We start from the raw sequence: 20704 nt of genomic DNA on the forward strand, positions 1-20704 counted from the left end.
CAGCCCATTCATGTGTTAGATAATATTTTTTTAATAATTTTTTTTTAGTTTTGTATTTTTGATGTCCTTAAAAGTAGCTAAGTAATCAGCTGAAAGAGATTTTGCTCTATCTTTTTCTTTTCCTAATCCTATTGAAGGCTTTATTACCTTGTTAATCACTAATGTCCGTTTATTACCATTCTCAGTCTGTCATTTCAGTGCTTTCTCCTTTTTTATTTATAAGCATTAATGTTAACATTATTACATGCTGAGGGGATATGTAGGCCCTTGAAAATGATGGACATGTGATTGTTTTAAGCATAGACTGTTAATACCACTGTACATCTTCAGCCCTAAAGATCTCCAGGAACCATGGTTTGAATATACAGACCTGTGCTCTAGGCAGGTATATTCACACGACTTCATGGTACTGCTTTGCTGACCATTGTGGAGTTTATTCAGTGTTCAGATCAGAAATACTGGGAAGAGACCTTTTTCTTTCCATATTCTCTTGAGCAAAGAGTGGGAGATTCCCAGGGGCAAGCAAATGCCAGGGATTTGATAATGAGCAACCTCTGTCTTATCAACACAATGTGATCCTTGTCAGTGCCATTCTGCAAAGAGTCTACTTGCCAAAACAAACTCATAATCCTTCCTCGTTGTTAACTATTTTGACCTTGCTGTAGTTCCTCACCATGAAACAGGAAATGTCTTAGCCAGTTACTGGCATCTTCCCTCACGTGCTAATTTGTCAAACCTGACTTCAGTGTTAATTTGTGGTTTTGTGGTATTCTCCCTCTCAATGTGTTTGGCCTGCCTGCATGTCCTTTAAGGAGTTGAAAGATGCTGCGCAGTCAAAAAGATAGAGTTGGCCATTAACTGCCGACATAGTTTTAGCTCTTCCATGCAATTGATTATTCCCATGTCTTCAAAGATGTTTCGGTCCCTTCTCAAGTCAAAGGGCAAAATAGCCTTCTGTGAAATGAATTCATGGGCTTATCTATACTCTCCAGATGACTGGACTGCCTTGTATTTAATACATTGGAGGCAGTAGACTTTCTCTGTGCCATATCTGATCTGAGAAGCTCCCAACATGTTTTCTAGCAGAAGCGGTTGCAGAGAACAGGGTCAAGGCAGTGAGAAAACAGCAACACAAGAGTTACTCCAGAAGGACAAACACAAACAAACAGAAAGACTGAAAACACAGGGCATGAATGATCTGGATGGGCTCTCACATCTGCCTTTTCTGGATGTGAAAGAGCAGCTGTTTGTAAGAAGGCAGCTCTCTGCCTGATGGTGATGTAGCACAATTATTCTGGAGAGGCTGAAGTGAAAGGAACCCAGTACTTTTGGTGAAATCTACTCTGAGCTCCAGGAATGTCTTGTGGTACCTTGCATGCCAAGCAAGTCTTGTGTCAGTTAGCAAAATTGCTCACTAAGGTCTCATTTTCTCTTTGGCACTTGTTCTCTCTGATTTCCGCTCTAAGGGTCTTAAAATTGAGATGGCAGACACGTAGGACGGATGATACTTGCTAGTCACGATCATCTATGTGCTTTTTCTAATAGAAGCCCCTCTTTCTTCCCAGCCACAGCGGGGACACTAGGTACCTCCTGTTTGGAGGTGGCGTAAAGTTCAGTGTGAAGGACTGTTGTGAACACCTGTACTGTGTGTATTAGTCTGGTAACTGCAGATGAAAAGTGCTGGGAGCCAGAACCGATGGTGATGGAAAAACAGGACAACAGTATTGCTTTTGAAATTGTGACAAATGAGTGTAATACTTGGGTTGTTCCACACTGTAATACCTTTATAACTCAGGTAGCTACAATCCAGTTTGGTCAGGCAATCTCACAAAGCCATATCACAGAATCACAGAATCATCTAGGTTGGAAAAGACCTTGAAGATCGTCTAGTCCAACCATTAACCTAACACTGACTGTGATTTCCCTTTCCTTGAGGTCATACCTTAAATGTTGAATGCTCCTCCCTGCCCCCCCAGTCCATACGGCCTTTTGTTACTTGGTGGGGCTTCGAGGGACTAACCCAAAGTGCAGTTCAGGAAGGTTCCACCAGTGACTTGCACAGAAAGTCACAAAAGGGTGCAGTTGGTTTTAGATGCCCTTGAGTATTCGAATTCTGAGCCATTGATGTCAGGGTTTATTCAGCTTGTTCTGGTTTCTGTAACTAGCAGCAAAACCACTGGCTGATACCAAATGCTTTGTTGTTTTTTAGCACTGCTGGCAGTGGTGTTAAGAGTTAAAAGCCTGTTGGCGTATGTGTGTTTGATATTTTTAAAATGCCAAGTACTATCGGTGCTAGGTACTACTACAATAAATCCCACTAATCTCTTACATTAATATAACGTGTTGTGAGGACTCCAGAAATACTTTAAAATTGGCATAATGCTACTTCATTTCTGAAATGCAGTGAGCTTTGGGGGTAGAAAGTGTCAAGCTTGCTAGTGCCGTGTTGCACACAGTAGTAGGAATGTGAAACTCCAGCTGAGGGGTCACCAAGGCAAAGCCCTAATTTAAAGTCATCGCATCTTTGCAAATGAGACAGGGATGTTGGGTTTCATGGTCTCATTACAGACACCTGCTCATGATTAATGGCTTGAAACAGCTTTTATTGTTTAAATAGAAAGAGCTGAGCTGCACCACCAGGTGAAATTGGAACCCCAGGTTTAAAAGAATCTATATAAAAAATCTTCTGGAGTTGGCAAATTGCTGGTTTGCCTAGCTGATGGAGGGGGGTGGGGGTGGTTCTCTGGTTTAGATATATTTTTCTCTCTTTTAGAGGATTTTTTTGTTTGTTTGGGTTTTTCTTTTTTTTTCTTTTTTCCTTTTTTTTTTTTTTTTTGCCTTGTTTGTTTACCAGAGAAATATCCCTGCAATTTGTTAATGCTTCAGACTGCTTTATGCAGTGTGCCAGGCTGAATGGGTCTGAAGAGGCTTCAAGGACTGATCAGCTTTGCTGCAAGGAGATTTGAAGCTGAAGGTGAGCTTTGGAGCAGTGACTTTGTGCTGTGTAGTGCTGTTTCTTAATATGCAGAATACAATAAACTGAGTCATTGGAGGAGGGGGGAAAAACGTGTGGCAGGCTGTTAGAGGGACAAAAGAAGGGCTTTGGTTTTGCAAACACCTACTGCTGGAGAGATGTAATCCAATTCCTAATTCAGTCCCAGAAACCTCAGTAACAAATGGGAGAAACCCTTCAATTCCCTTCTTTCAGGCTCGACACACTGTGCGCCGGCATCCTGCCCATTACTGGTAGTGGCAGTTAGCTGCTCTGTGCCTCTCGGAGGCAGCGTGACCCTGCATCACCTTGGCTGCTCCCAGAGCAGAGGAATCTTTCCACTGCCCTCTGTGCATTGCAAATGCTAAGGCAAGTCTTGCTTCCCTCCACTTCTGAGAGCTGTCCTCTTGGGCAGATTAGGAACTGTCTCAGAGTACAAACTGGTAACAAAGTCAGTCCATTAAACTTCAAAGCAAGGCTCACTTTCAATTCTCATGGCTGTTTTCATATCCTTGCCTGGCTTTCACTAATACCACAGGGACTGACAAGGGACTGAAAACTGTTGTAGTGTAGGTGGACACTGAATGCTGGGGACTTGTTTTGGAAGAGCTGCTGCCTTCCAGAGCTGCTACTTGGTGCTGGCTGCAACAGGGTAGTCTCCTGGAGCTAGGTATGTTTCTGTGATGGGGCTACAGAGGCAACTCTTGGGGATGTGAGTTATGAGCCCAGCCTGAATCACAAAGGGGAGTGCGCTGAGCAAGAGCCATAGGTTAACTTAGTATGGGCTGGGAGCTTACTACAATGAAGACAGGTTGATGTTGCTCTGGTTCCAGTGCTTGTCCTCGCCCCCGGTGAGTGTGTTTCACCAAACACTTCTCAGATGCCTGGCAGATTTGTTTTATATGTGTTACTTAACTAAACCTGGAAAAGGGGCTCTGGGTAGTTCGAGGAAGGGGCTGCAGGCTGGGATCTGAACTCCTTCCTAGCTGTCACTGTGCTGCTGTGAGTAAACCTTGAGCCCAGTGTCCTCCCTAGTGAGAGGGGCAGCTGGTGTGGAGCCCCTGGGGAGCCAGGCAGCGTTTGAAGTGCTGTGTGATCCGCTGGGGAAGGCTGCTGTGGACTGGAAAGCGATGTTACGGATTGCTGTCACTGCTAAGCGCCTGTATAGGGCAGGGAAAGCTCCACAGAGAATTGCAACAGAACGATCAAAACAGTCTGCATTTATAAAGATTAAATTACAACTTTGCACATCTACGATTAAAGGAGGAGCTGTCAACGGCTGGCTTGTGCAAACGCGCAATTCAATTTGCATTTTGTAAAACTTCAGATTGAGGTTTTTTAATCCCTTGTGAAACGGGAACAATAGAAACTGGCTGTTGCCAGGTGCATAATGCATATAGATACGGTGCAAACTTCTTTCATAGTCCTCTGTAAAACTGGATTTATAGCACTATACTTTGTTGCTCTAGTCCTGAGCTCCACCCTAAGCTTCCTTACACTCAGTCATCTCTGCTTGGGAGTTGTAAAAGCAGAGAGGCTGTAGCCTTCTGTGCCAGTTACAGACAGCAATGTGGCTGTGAGTAACCGTTCCTGGAGTGAACCTCTCCTCTCTCAAAAGGGGACTGGCTTTGCAGTGACTGCCAGCCATACTCATTCTGGGGCTTCTTTAGGATAAGACTCCTGCCTTCAGAGACTGCTACTTTTTCTTCTCTCTGGCAGTATCCTCCTCTAGCTGGAGCTGAAACTGTTTCCCAAAAGTCACAAATTGGGTCATCGCTCTGATTTCAAAGTGGGAAACAAACTGAGCTTTGCAGTCTCCACACCTACCAGGGCAGGAGAGTAAATGCTGCTGAGCCAAAAGGTGCCACACCTGAACAGAGCTCCACTCAGCTGGAAGTGGTTTTTTGGCTAACATTTGGCATTTGGACGTTAAGACAATAAGTTCAAATTTCTTGTCTGCAGTAGGGAGCTCAAAGGTAAACCTTTTAATAGAGGAGAAGGTGGCATCTCTGATGTGTGTCACTCTTCCTATTTTCATGGGAGATCTGAGGCAGGCAGCAGGATTGCTCAGGGAGCTAAGATGTGTCATTCAAAGAGAGCAAGCAGGGAGGATAGATGTCCAGAGAGATGGAACTGGGGAAGGTGGTTCTGCATCAGCCAAGTGCCAGGGGCTATAAATCAATTCCACTGGCTTAGTCAGAGGGCGCTTGGATTCCCCCGTGATTCAGTTAAGGCACAAATAAGCTCCTGGGGAGCTAAATATTGCTAGCAGCACATGCTGTTTCAGCAGCAGCAGCTGCCTGATGGCTGGCATGAGTGTAGGCCTGTGGAAAGGATGTTAATTCATAGCCCTGTATTTGCTTTCACCTGTTCGTAGCAGTTCCTCTTTAACTTTTTCCAAACCATGGATTTATGTTCTCCATCAGTAACTGCTTTGCAGCAAGAACAGGGAAAGTATATTCCAGCATCCCAGACAAGAAGCTGATGAATTGTCTTGGGCCATTGTCTGAAAGTACCTAGGATTTCTGAAATAAGCTGATGTGACCCAGCACCATCACTTGCCTCGATGTTAACTGGTGTGTCACAGTTGCACCAATGTTAGTTTAAACTAGGAACCTTTTCTCTTTTATGAAAACACAGGTTAGTTAAGATGACCTCTGGCAGTAAGAGAGTAAGTATGGAAAATCTGCTGATTTATTCTTAACATTTGGAGAACGGGGTAGTTTCTTGCAGACTGACATCTAATAACGTTGTTTCCAGTAGCCCCTGCCATATGCCTTAGCCTCCTAGTTGGAAACTTTGCCACTAAGTCTTACTGTGTGCAGAACCCAACTAATGAAATACTGTGCTTAAGGCTTATTTGTGCACAAACCCCATCTTGGTTTCTCAAGTGTATTTTCCTCAGCGGTTGTAATTCACTAGGCTGTTTTTGAGTTGGATGTAAAAACACACACAGAGTGCTGTTGAAGTTTTACTCTTGGACTTCCTGACTTCTCAGAAAATGTTGGGTTGGGGTCCTATGTAGAAGCTGTAGAGGTAGAGAAGTTCTTGTGAGTGCTTCTCCCACTTGCAGTGACATGAGCGAGCTCCTATCCTACTAATGGACCGATCGCATCTCTGAGATGGTGGCAGCTGCTTGCAGTGAAATATGTGATGACAGAGAAGGACACTGCATCTTTCTGGCAATGAGATTTAACGTTGGGTAACTGATGTGGCATGATGTGGCTGGTTAACTGTTCTTGGGGTGCTTTGGGTTTGGGAAGGTCTGTGCTATCTTTTGCAGACCAAACTGAGGTGCCCTGGAGGCCCATGAGCATGTTTAACACAGTGGAAAGCTGGCAATAATAGTATCATGGTGATACTGTGAGAATTTGTTTCTCTGGGCACTGCTATCAGCTCACCTCTGGTTATTTCTTCAGCAATATCTGTGAATCAAACCATTGCTCTTCCTGCAAGTAAGATGCCAGGCTTTTCACTTAGGCATTGCGTTGTCCTTTGCAGCCTTCTCCTAGTTCTGTGAAAATTAATGTTCCAAACCCAGGATGAATTAATCCATATATGAATATGGAGGTCACATGGAGACTACCCTGAGATGTCTTTCATTCTGCTGCCAGTTCTCCTTCCAAGTGTTTAAAGGAAAAATGTGCTCAGCAGGCTAATGACTGAGTCTCCCTTTCCAGTTCTCCACTGCACTAGAAATACATATAGACCTCCCCAAACCTAGATACTAGCCTTTGCTCAGCTGTGTCATACTGGTGGTTTGCTGGAGTCAGGCATCTGTCCAACTTGCATGAAATGTTAGCTGTTACTGTCACCCTAAGGTTTATCGGTGATTTTATGTAACAGGTTATAACATGGAACATGGATCTAGATGGAGCTTCACGTGAGGGTGTCTGCAGGGGTTTTTTTGTCCCTTTCATTTCTTAAAAAAGGTAGCTGTGAGCTACAGTATAAACCTTTTAAGGCTGCACTTTGTTTGCAAGAAGTACTCTTCTTCTTGAACATCTTGAAACACTAGGACAGGAGCAATCTTCCAGCTGATGGAAACAGAAATGTGGATTTGTGAGGGAGCCAAGGTAGTCATGCTGGAACTTGGACTTCCTGACTGTCTGTGTTTGGTTTTTGCATACAAACTGCTTTGCTGGGAATTTTCTACTCTGTTGTTAATGCTCCTGAAAACCAATGACTTGATGGAAGCATCTCACTACAGGCTCTTAGTTCTCACCTCAGCTATAAAGATGTGCTTTTCTATATTAAGTGATGGACCTATTTAATTACAGCACCACCTACAAGTCACTTTGTAGGCACAGAAAGGAAACTTAGGTCTGTTGTTGGGCTAAACAACCCTTCTCAGAAGAATAAGAAAGCTACTGTAATACCTCATCTCAGCCTTCTTTGCAGATACCTGAGCATGACACACTTTTTGCAGGAGAGAATATTAACATTATCTGAACTTAATTTCACCAGCTGATGACAGTTTCCCACATCATCCAGTTCTTGCTGAGCTTTCCACCCTCAGTACCGCCCAGAGGGATAATATTCTGGGACTACTTGAGTTCTAAAGTGCATCTGTCACTATTTAGTATATTGATGTTTCAGAACTAGGACTCAGTGATGCTAGGGCTGGGCAGTTAATGTCGTACCAAACATTTTGGCATAACGAAGTTGGTCACTGACCACTCCTGTCCCAATTGCTCAGCAGGAAGTCAGTTGTTAAGTCAACAAAAACTTGTGGTCTACATTATTAGCTTGAAGCTTACCTGATCCCTAATCCTCGCCCAGAAATCCTTCACTTGAGTGAAGCATGGCTTGAAGATGGAGGTAACTGTTCTGTTGGGAGACCTGGGTTGAAGCTGCTGTGCTTTCAATGCATGAGGTCATGACTCAGTGTGACCTCAGTTTACATATGTCAGGGGGAGAGCTTTTTCTTTGATGAGTTTGGAAAAGGTCAAGTTAAGATGCTTGAAGAAAAATGGCCAGTTGGTTTACTCCTGATCTTTGTTTTAAAAAAGAATAATGAAAAAATCTCAGAAGTAAAATCTGGGGAGTAGGAGGATTTTATTTTGATAGCATTCTCATTTTAAAAAGGGGGAAAAAAATCACCTGCCTGTGCTCTCACAAAAAGCCTTACTTCCTGGTGCTCAAAGGGGTTGTGGTTTAAAAGGTGGATCCAGACTCTGGACTATTAACCCCATCTCCAGTAATCTTACATAGTCATACTCAGGTGCTCGCAGACTGCTGCAGATTCTTCTGCTCTGCCTCTTGTTACTAAGTCAAGAATAGATGCTGCAGAAATATCTACAAAATTAAGACTACACCTCTCCTCTGTCACTTGCTCTTGGGAAAGACAATCAGATCATTCTGATGCTAGGAGCCCCTCCCTGGCAGAGGCTTTGATGCCAGCTAGGGTAATGGCAAGTAGTATTTCAAATCGCAGGCTTGTCTTACTCTGTGTAGCTCCTACTGTATGTTCCCTTCTCTCTAGTTATTGAATTGTTGTTCTGGCACAGTATTTGACTTGAGTTTTTCCCTGCCCTTGTTTCTTCTGTAGGGGGCTGTGTGCCATCGTGCTGCTGACAGCACACGCATTTGAGAGGATTCCTTTACATGTGCCTCTTCTGGCATTTTACGATCCTGTCTCTTTCAACATGTGATAGCAGAATATAAAGTAGGTCACTTTATTTCCTTTCTGCTTTTCTCAGTTTTGCAGCTCTTCTCATCTTTGAATTATTTCTGAATATCAGACAGTTTTGGAGACTTGTGACTGGGATTGTTCAGCAGGCTCCTAAAGCCTCAGTAGTCATCTTGGGATTGGGCCTTAACAGGGCACTAGGGACATCTTTCTTCGTAGCCTTTGTGTGCCTTGGATACCCTGTTAATTAGTGCCCTTGACATGTTTACAGATATGAGAAGGAAGAACAATGGCAGCTTTCCTAATGCACAACCATCGCTTGCTGCTATGATGCGTCCTGTGGCTGCTGCCAGCCCTACCCCCCTGTTCTCTCTGAGCTGATTGTAGCTGGCAGTTGTTGTCTAGAAGCAGTAAACCAAGTGAACAGCTCTACTTATTACCATTTATAAAAATGCACCAAACCAAAGCTCTAGGCACAGTCACAAGGCAGTCCTTAAAAGGCATATGTAAGGAATTTAGTCTTTCCTGAGTCAGGCCAGTACAGGCTACTGTAGATTTATAACAAACCCCAAAACTTTAAAGTACCTGAATTTTTCAACCTGCAGACTTGCTTTGGGGTTTTATTCATACAGCCCAAGGTGATGGAAGCATTGGGGTTAAATTATAGCACCGTTTCACTGAAACTCTCCCTTGTGAATGAATGATTCTCAGAACTGTAAGATCAGAGTCTTCAGAGTAGCGCAGAGATGTGGCCCCCTTCAGCTTCTGTCACTTGGTTTCTCAGCAGGATATGTTGGTGCCAAATTATTCTGTGTTAACCCAGGGTGAGAATGGACCCCTGTGGTTTATTACACCTTAAAGGTATGTTACTATGTGGTCAAATGCATCCAAACTCTAGATTTTGTAGAGCTTCTCTGAAATGTGAGTTTGAGTTGGAGATGCAGAGAGACCTTGTCCAAAGCTTCCACCCAAGCTACCTTCTAGTGGTGTTGAATTCCTGAAGTGACTGCTCAACCAATATTCCTGGTTAGCTAGGAAGAGTCAGGTAGAACTTGAACTTGTGTGTATTAATATAAGGTGCAGTTTCTTAAGAAATTTGCTAAGCAAGCATGAAGTCCTTTTTAAATATAGTCAAAAATTCAGATGTGAGAATAATACCAAGAGGGCAATGCAGCAGCGTTTTGGAAAGAGCAGAGTTTAAGATTCCCATTAAAACAAAAATAGTTGTGCAAATAAAACTACCAGCTGATGCAGTACAAATTAATGGGTTTAAAATCTGGAGAAGAAGCAGCTGAGTTATTAATCCCTGAACTGAAGCCCTTAAGTCCTTTTAGTGGGTGACTTCTGCTTGTCATCTAATCCCTTTGAATCATGGAAATCATAGACACAGAGTTGTTCTCTGCTGTGTAGTAAGAGGAAATTTAACCAGTGAGCTAAATAAATAAATAGATTAATTGGCAACAATAAGGAATTGTGTATGCACTGTATCTAATTGCTTTTTTATATTGTTTTCCTCTAACTTTTTGGAAGACACAGGTTTGTGGGTTGCACATGTAAAAATATGCTAAAAAACCCCCACCTCACCAAGGTTTTGAATCTTCAACTTCAAAGATCATTGTGCGGATCACCTTATATTGCTTTGGACAGTCTCTAATGGGGACATTGCTCAGCCAAGCTGAATTTATGCAGTAGAAATGCAATGTGAAATTGAACACACCTCAGAATCATGGAGTAAATCAAATCTCATTTCCTTGCTTGCAGAGAACGTGGGCTGTGTGGGCTCTTCCTCCTCCTCCTTCTCAGTAATTTTTATTCTACCAGGTCAGAGCTACCTTTTTCTTATGAGAAATACTGAGTGAGTGGCTTCCCTGAGTCTTATTCAAAAACCCATCAGAGCTAATAGCTTTGAAAATGTTTGATGTCCAAGAGGCACTTGGGAGCACTAAATCCTCACATGGGGATTTTTAGAATGTAGAACAATGGTGTCCTCCAAGCACTGCAGAAATTACTGTGGAGATGATATTTCCATTACAGATCCTGCAGGTACTTATCTGGGAACATGGCAAAACAGAAATTTAGAAACTGGAAGCCTTGGTGATCAACTTCTTATCCCTAAGAAAGTGGCATCATCTTTGCCTAAGTCTTCAGTAGTGCTGTATGTACAAATACATCCCATGTCTGTAGCCAGCAGGTTCAGTTTAGAGCTGTGACAGCAAAGAGTGCCTGTTTTTGATTCAGAGGGCAGGCATTGTGGACAAGTAGTTCTCCAGCTTGCTGCTCTGCGTACTGATTAGCTCAACTTGAGGATTCAACAGCTAAAGGTACTTTGAAAAAGAAGCATAAGTTATGTTCTCCTCATCCTTTGGAGAGAATGGGTCCAGTGCCAGCACAAGTCACCTTTTCCTTGAATGTCAATGGTGGGCATACAGCCAACACAATAATCTTATCTGGCCCATTAGCAATAAACCTCCACTTTGTGTCATGTCCTTCCTGCCCATCCAGCATCTGAACCTCTGTGAAGATAATACCATCACTCTCCTAGAGGTAAGATGCCTCTCTTTCGGTCTCTTCTCAGCCATACATTCTGAAGGGACTTGTCTCCTGTAGTGTTTTGGGGTTGTTGCTGGGAGCATCCGAATTGTGAAAAAGCTGGTGCTGAAAAGGTGGTAGGTCTGATGCTTTAAGGATATAAGTGGAACAAATGTAGCAGGGATAAACACTAAGTTCCCAGGCACACAAGCCCTTTTTGTCCTCCAAATATCTTTGGATTGCAGGATGACACTTAACTGTGGCAGGAATCCTTCTTGAGAGACATAGCTATTCTCTTGGGCCCTAATTGCTTCTGTTAGGTATGAGGAGAAACGACTAGAAATAACTGAGTGTCAACAGCTTTTGGTGCCTCTGTGTTTATTTCGGAGAATGCATATGGACTTATTTCCCTGAGAAGAGCAGTAATAAGTGACAGACCATTTGATTTCTCGGAAGCCTCTGACCTGTTTTCTGTGTGTGTGGTCCATGCCCAAGTCTCTGCTCCCTGTCAGATTCACCTTGCTGACTGTCTGCTGGCCAGCTATCCTGCACATCTCCATTTCAGTCAAGAAGTGTCCCTTGCTAGTATTATCTTGGATAGTAGCCTCTGTGTTTCCAGCTGTCCCAACAGCCATTTAAATGTTCCTTTTGAATTAACGTAGCAGTCAACTTTAAGCAGCTCTGTTTATACAGTCAAAAGACATTTTCTGTGCTGGTCGTGAATGCTTCCAAGCATAAACGGTCTCATTCTGCTTCAGCTCTGGTCATTGCCCAGATGGAGTTCAAAAAGAATGACACATTCCAACAGCACAAAAGGGGATAATTTAACAAATTAAAATGTTAACAAGCTTCAATCCTTCAGCACGTCGAAATAGAAATTATTTGGTTCTCTGCTTTCTGCCCTCATCACAGACTTTGTTCTTTCCTTTTCCTCCAGCTGTGCAATGCAGATTAGAGTAGGATTCACAAGTGTGTCTGGGGCTTGTGAAGAGTCTTAGTTGGGACAGATTTGATCCCATTGTCTTGGTAAGAAATTCGTCACTGTCATAATTCTTATAAACGTAGCTTGCACAGCTGCATTCTCAGTATTTAGGGGACAGTCATCTCTGCTCCGTCTTACCTTCTCAGTTACTCCTGATGTCAGTACTGTTCCTGGTCATCAGCATCCTCAGTGCTTGTGTCCAGAATGAAGAGACTTCTGAGCTGCATATTAGAATGTCTTGTTTCTGCAGTAAATGCCTTTGAAGGAGGAACTCCAGACTTTGTATTGCAGTTTAAGTGGCCTGTGCTTAGCTTAGATCAACTTAAACCACTTTTGGAACTGCAGCCTTAGAGCAGACATTTTGCAACTGAAGTTCCCTTTTCACTACAGGATTTTCTGTTTATAAGGATCATCCAACAGCTTATAGTTGTCTGTTCCAACTCCAGATTTGCAAAAGCCTGGATAGCTACAACTTTTATATGGGTTGAGTCATACAAACTTCCAAGCAATGCCCACCTTTCCTTATTAGCTAGCTACCTTAGCATACTGCTACTACAGTTTTTCTAGCTATTTGTAGCTACACCTATTTGTAGCTAACCAATTGACTGCAGATCTTCTATTTCTTTTGGGCTGTATCTTTAGAAGGCATTTTTGTAGATTGAATTTGTAAGTCTCTTAGAGTCTTTAGGAAAGTCTGCTAGATATTGCCATGCAGGAAAGGACTCTTGGAGTCACTGTGATAAGCCTGAAAATGCTGGCCAAGGCTCAACAGTGGTCAGAAAGGCAAACAGAGAATTAGAAATTATTAGAGCGAGAACAAAAAAAAAGCAGGAGTATTGTGTTGTCACTGTGTAAGTCCAACCTATGTTTTAAATCTTGTATATTGATGCCAGTGCCCTTATTTCAGAGAAGGTACTGTAGAACAACAAATTGGTACAGATAGTCAAACAGTTATTTGCTCATCTGATTTCTTGGCTCTCCAGACTTCTTGCTTGTATTCAAAAGTTCTTGTTTTCTTTGTTTTAGAATGGTCTAGAGTTCATTTTCTGCGTGTGGTCAGTTAGGCAGGTGAGCTCTGGATTTCCTCTTTCTTGTTCATTGCATCTTCTCAGGCCACTGAATTATTCCCTTCTGTCACTTCCATTAAGCGATTAATAGCTGGCCTTCTATTGTCACTATTTAATTGCTTAAATGTAAGTAGGAGCCATGGAACTGATCCTTCTAAGCTTTGCACCTCCAAATGCATACCTTTCCCAATTCTAGCTGAGTGTTTCTCTGTATGTCCTGTATTGTTTTGACTTACTTTAAATATACGGCATCCGCTTGGTCTGTCACCAGTTTTTTAGAGTATTGTTATTTAGTTTTGCAGCTTCCTTTAATTAAATTTATGCATGTTGTGCAAACCAAGTTTAACAAGATTTCTGATCATTAAAAAAAACCCCAAACCCAGTAATGAGCTAGATTAGCATCTACTTTTTCTCAGCAAGTGCCAGACCCAGGGCTGTACTACTAGCATTTGTGGAGGCCGTTTGTTAGCTAGTTGCTGTAAAAGAACAAGAAAAAAAATAAACCCCAAATGCGTGGTGAGCTCCATAGCTTTTTGGAGTGTCTGTGTTCTCCTTTCATTCCTCTTGATCTTCAAGTCAGAGTCCTGGTGAGTTTTGTTTGGTTTTTTTCTAAGTCAGTCTGTAATCATTATAACTTGTAGAAGTCCTTGGTGGCTGTGTGAGGAGCACAAACACTCTTGGATCCTCTACTGATACCTGTGAACCTGACCAGGTGACATAGTTCCAGAAACCTCCTGTGACTGCAGATGTTTGATTAGACCATAACCAGACTAAGCCTCCCCATTGTTTTTCCCTTGGGCACAATTAGGTTTTGGTTTCTTCGAACTGGATCAGTCTACTTGCTTCCGTTGGGGTTTGATTGAATGGAAAGGTTTTGTTGCATACCTTGTATTAAGCTGTTCTCTAGACAGCCTTATTCCTTAGCCACCTGTCTTCTGGGCAAATTTGAATTTCTTTACTAGGAATGAGTTTCCTCTGGTGTACATCAAGTATCCTGTTGTCACTCCATCAAGACAATCTGAACTGAAAGTTGTGTATTTGAGTTTCAACATTTGCCAGGATGCTTTCTGGCTGCTGGCCCTAGAAAATTTTTATTTCAGACCTTTTCTTAAGATCTTCAGCTACTGTTTTTTAGATTCTTGTAGTTGTCTTTGATTTCTGTAACAGCTTTGTACGTCCTGGCTTCTGAGTTTGACTGGAGCAACAGCTCATGACTTAAACTCTTTTATCTTGTTTTGGGCACCAAGGTCTGGTCTTACTTTGGTCAGTTAACTGGTGCTGGAGAGCTGCTGCTGATTATTTTTTTCTCCGTGTTCAGGAGGACAAGGTCCTCTGTAAATAGAAAATTGCACCAAAGGTTGTGCACAAATCACAGCACTCATTTGCTGAATGCTGGTTAGCCACTTAGGCTGAACGGGTAATATGCACATAAGGATGCTCTCGTCCTCTTGTCTGATGTTTTGGTGACAGCAGTTGATTTACTGCTGTGCTAGAATGCAGCTGGTAGATAAAAAGCTTCTCTTGGAACAGCCCATCACATTTCAGCACTTAAGTTAATTGTAAGCACAATGGGGAAATAAAAAAATTAACGGTCCGGTCCATAGCTATCTGCAGTGCATTTCAAGCCTTGGCAGAATTGCAAGTGCTCTTACGTACCTAGCAGTGAGAAATGTTTTCATAAATGCCACCAGCTGGAGATAAGGGTTCACAACTCCAAAATGGGCTGTAACTCCAAAATAGCGAATCTATCTATCTCAGGGTTTTATGCTCCTGCCATCGTCCTGGCCTTCCTTATGCTGCCTGCCCTCCTCACAAGCAAGCTTAGTGGACCTCATTCAGTTTCTGGCAGATCTCCCCATCCACATCTAAAAGTCTGCTCTGGAGGGTGCTTATTTTATTAATTGATAATTTTTCATATGATTTGTTTCAGGATCTTTGGCTTCTTTTTCCCTGCCTGGGCTTTGAAAGTGCCAGCTTTGTGCAGTACGTGGATGTTCGTTCTCTTGGCAGAAACCCGCTGAACCCATTTTCCTCCCTTGAATGACACAGAATTGCCTCCTGTATTTCTTCTCGAGAGCCTATCCCGGCTGTCTGGGAAAAAGTGCCCAGGGTCCCACAGAGAGTGCCAGGTTCTATGTGCCAAGTGGGATATGTAGATTGGTATAAACCCACTGACTGTCTTTGAAACTGAGAAAAGCAGATTGGTCTTGAGAAAAAGCAGTGTGAGGCGAAGTGCATTTTTGCTCCTTGTGCTCCAAACCCAAATGGGTTGAGCATTTAATGTGTATGGAAGTTGTCGTGTATGTAGACATGACTTCTTGAAATTACTTTGTAGTAAAAGTGTTCATGGCATAGGCTTTCTGGTGAGGTGAGCAGGCTTCCAGCTACCCAACTCCTGGAGCTCAGAGGGTGTCATGCTCTTAGCACAGGACTCCCTAGCCCTAGTGATGGCTACACAGGGTTGTCAAGGGTTATCAACAACATTAATATCTTATATTTGTCTATACTTCTCACAAATTAAGTCCTCTGCAAGCTGTGCACATAGCTGGTCTCTGTGACCATGTGTCTCTGTCACTACTTGCCTTTGTCCTACTTTGCAGCCTTTCTGCTTCTTAAAGTAACTGTTGAACCTTGGTATGAAGTCCTGTCCCATGAGAGCTTGGAATGGGCACTGCATTGTGCATTTACAGCTGCTTCTGGGTGGGGTCGGATAACAGTTTTGGCTTTGGGATGTTTCTGAAAGCTGTGTGATTTCCATATTGGTTGGATCAGTGAGTCTTTCCTCACCGGTCTTTTCCACACCTTAGGCTTCTGATGGATTGTGGTTTTTAAACATTTCTGGAGCAGGTAACTCTTGTCCCAAAACAGAATGTCATTTCTGCTAGTAGAGTTCAGAGAATAACAGTAATTTTCTAAGTGAGTTTATAAATTATTTATCTTTAGAAGAGGCACCTGTGGGCAGAGGAGAAAGACTGTAACCAAACCCTCCCACTCCATGGATATAGACTGTCAACTTTGTAGGCTGTTCCTTTAAAGATCACAGATCTCTGGGAGATCATTGAAGAATCATCTGAGCTACTGTATATCATCTGAGCCCAACAGAATGGCTCTATGTTGAGGTGAGGAAAAGGGGGTGTGAAATGTCCCTCCTTGATGTTACTAAGTAAAATAATAATAATAATCTTTTATGTAGGATCAAAACCTTTTGCCTTGTGTAGAAAAGTGGCAAGGCCTGGATTTCAATACCACCCAAGTGCAAATGTATAAAAGCAGTCCTTAGGAAGGATTTGGTACGTGGAGAGTCAGTCTTTCCTCCTGTCTGGCTGGGCACAGAGTAGTGCAGTGAACACAGCAGGAGTGACTGGCAAGGATGAAGGACGAATGATGGGCAAAGACTGTTCACTATCGGGTTCCTACTCACAGTGTGTCCTGGCTAACGCTCAGTGAGCTGAGCAGAGCAAGATTGGCGAACACAAACTAAAAAGTATCTGGAAGTGTCTGAGTAACCTGGTGGGAACTGTGTGCAAGGGCTCCCTGCACTTGCTTTAGCAATGGAAAGCAGGGTGAGACACCTTCTCTCCCTGTCTCCTGGCTCACTCATCTTTGCTGTGTGCTGCTCAGTCTTGTCTATCTGTCCAGCTCACCGCACTCAAGAGAGTCCCGTGAGTCCCATCAGCTTTTGTTTCTCCGCAGCCAGGACTGGAGCATGTATTCATGGCCCAGTGCCATGTGGGGTTCATGGGCAGCTGCGCCCACCTCTGCAGGCCTTTTCTACCCGCTATGACCTAGACAGACCTTTTGTGTCTTACTGCCCAGCATTGCTGATGCATTCTGCATCAGTGCAGTCCTGTTTCATACCTCAGAGGAGAAATTTGTCCTTGGGTGCTTTCACTTAATCTTTTAGGCTAGCTGAGCCTTTTACTATTGGAAAAATCCTCCTCCCAGGAATTTTTCCTGCCCTCAGGGCAGATGGGGTGCTGCTTCCTACTCTGAGAGTGATAGCTGAATGAACTGGTGGAGGCTGTTTTATAGGCTTAGTTTGAGCAGTCTCATGCTCTCAGCCTGCAGCAAGAGAGGCCCATAGGTCCTTCACCTGCATGTAGTACAACCAGCAGCTGCTTGATGCAGGAGATCTGGGGCACTGGAGCAGGAATGACGGTGTGCTGCGTATCTTGCATTTATGTGGCATTGACTACACTTGCATCTCAAGCCCAGATCTTTGTCTTTCCCACTGTGTGTACCAGGCCCACTCTGCATCCTCTGGATCCATAGGTGTGTGCTGTACTCGCAGCATATCTTGGGAGTCTGAGTTGTTAGACTGTCATAGCAACGTCCTCCTCCTCTTCCTCTTAGCATTCATGAACAAGGAATTAATACACATGGCTTGATCAGCTTGAGGGTGAGGGATGGTGTTGAAGCATCAGCACTGCATTTAGCTCCATGGCAGCTGCAAAGGTAAGGTAGTATTGGGTCAGACAAAAGCTCTGTGCTGCTGCTTGTCCTAGGGTGGGTGCTTTTCCTGAAGCCAGTGTGGATGGCAGCTGCTTCCAGCACATGTGTGTAGCACTGACAGTCTTTAGTGGATCCTCTCTATGAATTTGGCTTCTGCAGACAGTGAAAGAGGAAAGGGAGAAGGAGACGAGTGCAGCTGGGGTCTGGGCAGAGTCTGTTGGGAAATGTGGTAGCTCTGTGTGTGTGTTTTTATTTAACTTCTAATTATTTAGTTCGGTACTTTGTCTTTGGCACTTCTGGGGATTAATTCCAGCAAAGACTCCAGCCTGCATCAGCAACTTTTAAGTTGCTCTGTGAGAAGTGTGTTGCCATATGGAAAAAAAAAAAATCTTTTTCCATATTAATTAGAAGATGCTACTGTAAAATTTATGTCAATTATCTGGCACTTTATTATGGAGAAGCAATAGCCTCTTCGTAGTCCAGTTGGCATCAGCCTTTTCATTACAATGAGAAATGTTGCTATTCAGTTGAATTCACTAGGAGAAACACTCGGGGACTGAGTTACTCGTGGAGATTAGTGAGGGGAAAAAAGGGGAAAATTTGTACTAAACCTGGAGTAAGCAAACCAGTTTGAGAACTCCAGTTGAAAATGCACATCAGGCTTCTACTAGAATAGGGAAACCGTGATGTCTCTTCCTACAGCCTCCGTCCTCTGAGTTGAGGGGACAGAACGCTGGGTTTGCTTGTGGTATCTCGGGCTTTGCCTGGGTTTTGGAGGTGGGTCTGCCGTAATTCCCTCTGTGGTACTGCCCAGGCAGTGACAGGCACTCCACCACCTCTTCAGAGAGGACGGAAGGCATGTTTGTCTATCCCCAGCTGCCCTTGGCCCCTATGCCATGTCTGTGCAGTAGCGCTGGTGAGCGGTTGGCATTACATGCCCCATAGACTGGCGGCTCCATCCTCCAGCACGGGAGAGCTGGGACAGAAGTGCCCGGCTTTTCCGTTCTGTAAGGGCTTGCTAGGTCTGATCTGGAGAACAGCCCTCATCCCAGCATTGTGAGCTGCATGGAGTTGTTGGGTTTGGGTTTTTTTGCCTTTTGCTTGATGTGAGATCATTCAGTCAGTTCTTTTCCAACTGCTTCTGTGTCGTGGTAGCTAATGACTATCTTGCAGGCATGGAGAGGCTTTAGCAAGGTACTGCTGATGCTGACTGATTGCATTCTTGTTCTTTCCTGCGCTGATTAAAAAGACAGTGTAGAGACCTTGCTTTCCTCTTGCTTCTGTTTTTCCTTTATTTTTCTGTCATTATCCATGCATGCTTTCCAGAACCTACCCACCACCAGGTCCTTTGCTGAGTGGTGTGAATTGGTGGCGCTCTCTTAATTTTATGTTCTAGTAAGGCAGAGACTGCAGTTGCAGATGATGAAAGATTCTGCAGGTTAAAAAGTTACTAAGCAGTGAAGCATACCATGTCTGACAGATAGACTGGCCCTAGTTCTGCACGTTGCCCATCAAATTTCATTGCTGGTGCAGCTCGTTCTCTGGCTTTGCTGCTAAGAGCGGCTGCATTCTCCTGGGCAGGATGGGGATCAGAGACTGCTGCATGTAATCCCCTTGTTTCCCTAGGACAGGCTCTTCCAGAAGGTCTAGTCTCTCCTGGAGCAATGCAGCGAGTCAGCTCTTGTTGAGGATGAGTTGGAGGAACAGCTCTGGTGCAGTAAGGAAGGAGCCTCCGTGTAGAGAATGGTACAGCAAAACATGATCTGTTTTGGGTGCAGAAAATTTCAAGGCAGGGGCAGTTGATTCGGGGGGAACTGATTGCAGAGCTTGTGTCCACAGGAGTCCACTGACCCTTTGGAGGTTGTCCATCCAGTTTGCAAGGGAGCAGTAAGCTGGTGGCTGCAGCAAAGTAAGGAGTCCAAAACTGAAATAATCTTGTTCGTCTGGGTGCAGTGGCATGGCACAGGTGGGATTCTGCAGAGAGCTGAGCCCCACATCAGCCCCTCCGTTGGAAGCCAGTCACCCTGCTATGTAACCTGAAGGGGTGCCTGTACTCACAGGTTGTTGGTGTTACTGAGGAAGGAGAGTTATGGGGCATGGGCAGTTGTAGCTGCAGGAGGGAGCTGAAATCTGAGTGTCACAGAAAGCACTTGCTGTTCACAGCAGCTCCTCAGAGGTTGGTTTGGAGATACGTATGCAGGGACCTGAATTGCTAACATTTCTCTGGAACTTCTGGAAAGCAGTCAGTGAGTGAGTGGTGGGGCACAGGGTTAATTTGATGGCAGATTATCTTTAAATTACAGTGGTGCAGCTCCACTGACTTCTGGTTTGTTGCAGTGGAGTAAATGAGCGAGTGTAGCCTCTAGGGCTGATACAGGTAACTGCAGGAAGGGAATTCAGCAGCCTTCACTTTTCTTGTATTGACCATGTCTGAATTGCTCAGTTCTGTCATATTGCTTTTTTAAGACTCTGATCCCCCTAAGGTAACCTACAAAAAGATACTTAGGTTGTGACTCTCATTTAATTTTTTTCCACTGCAAAGATTCAGTAAAGCATGCGCTTACCCTGCATGTTTATCCTTGCCATCTGAGGAGTGTTGCATCAAGCTCCTTGGAAATCAGCTACAGTCTATTTTCCTCTATCTTTGCCTGACACTAGAAATAGTGTTCTTCCAGCTGCTTGTGAGATTTTAAAAAACTGAATGACTATTTAAAATCTGTGTGGAACAGTCCAGCTGAAAGTTCCTTCTTTTAAGCTATTCATACTTCAACATCTTGGAATTCATGTTTTCTAGTCTTCTGTAGAGGCTTCTGGGAAGACCAGGTTGGACAAGACCTTGTAAGAAGAAATGCTTTAATCTCAAAATTAAATTCTTCTAGTTCTTTTGTACCTGACAGAAAGGTGCAGAACTTGTGTGTTTAATGCGAAAGGGCGTTCTTCCTGCAGTAGTTTTCCTGAGCAAAAGTCAAAGCAGGGTGTAAGAAGGGAGAAGGATGCTAACACACAGTCTTCTGTTACACAGAGCATGTGAGTTCTTGTCATCTGTGTAG

At 43.7% G+C, this 20704-nt stretch overlaps 1 protein-coding gene across 7 annotated transcripts in view; it reads left to right on the forward strand.

The window, feature by feature from the left end:
• The window catches only part of ARMH3 (armadillo like helical domain containing 3), a 132891-nt gene that overhangs the window by 101069 nt on the left and 11118 nt on the right, over positions 1–20704 (forward strand). The window contains exons 26-27 of one of the 7 annotated variants that reach the window (XM_074875119.1): positions 2901–2974; positions 8544–8567. The exons of 1 other annotated variant lie outside the window; for it this stretch is intronic. In XM_074875119.1, coding sequence (XP_074731220.1) covers positions 2901–2966 — 66 coding nt within the window. In that variant the 3' untranslated portion in view covers positions 2967–2974; positions 8544–8567. Of the gene's footprint in view, positions 1–2854; positions 2975–3208; positions 3349–8543; positions 8661–20704 lie in introns of those variants that run through there. 5 more of the 7 variants (XM_074875120.1, XR_012629699.1, XR_012629700.1 and 2 more) reach the window with 5 other exon arrangements.

Source organism: Strix uralensis, chromosome 7 (assembly GCF_047716275.1).
Source record: "Strix uralensis isolate ZFMK-TIS-50842 chromosome 7, bStrUra1, whole genome shotgun sequence".
In the NCBI taxonomy this organism is placed as follows: domain Eukaryota; kingdom Metazoa; phylum Chordata; class Aves; order Strigiformes; family Strigidae; genus Strix; species Strix uralensis.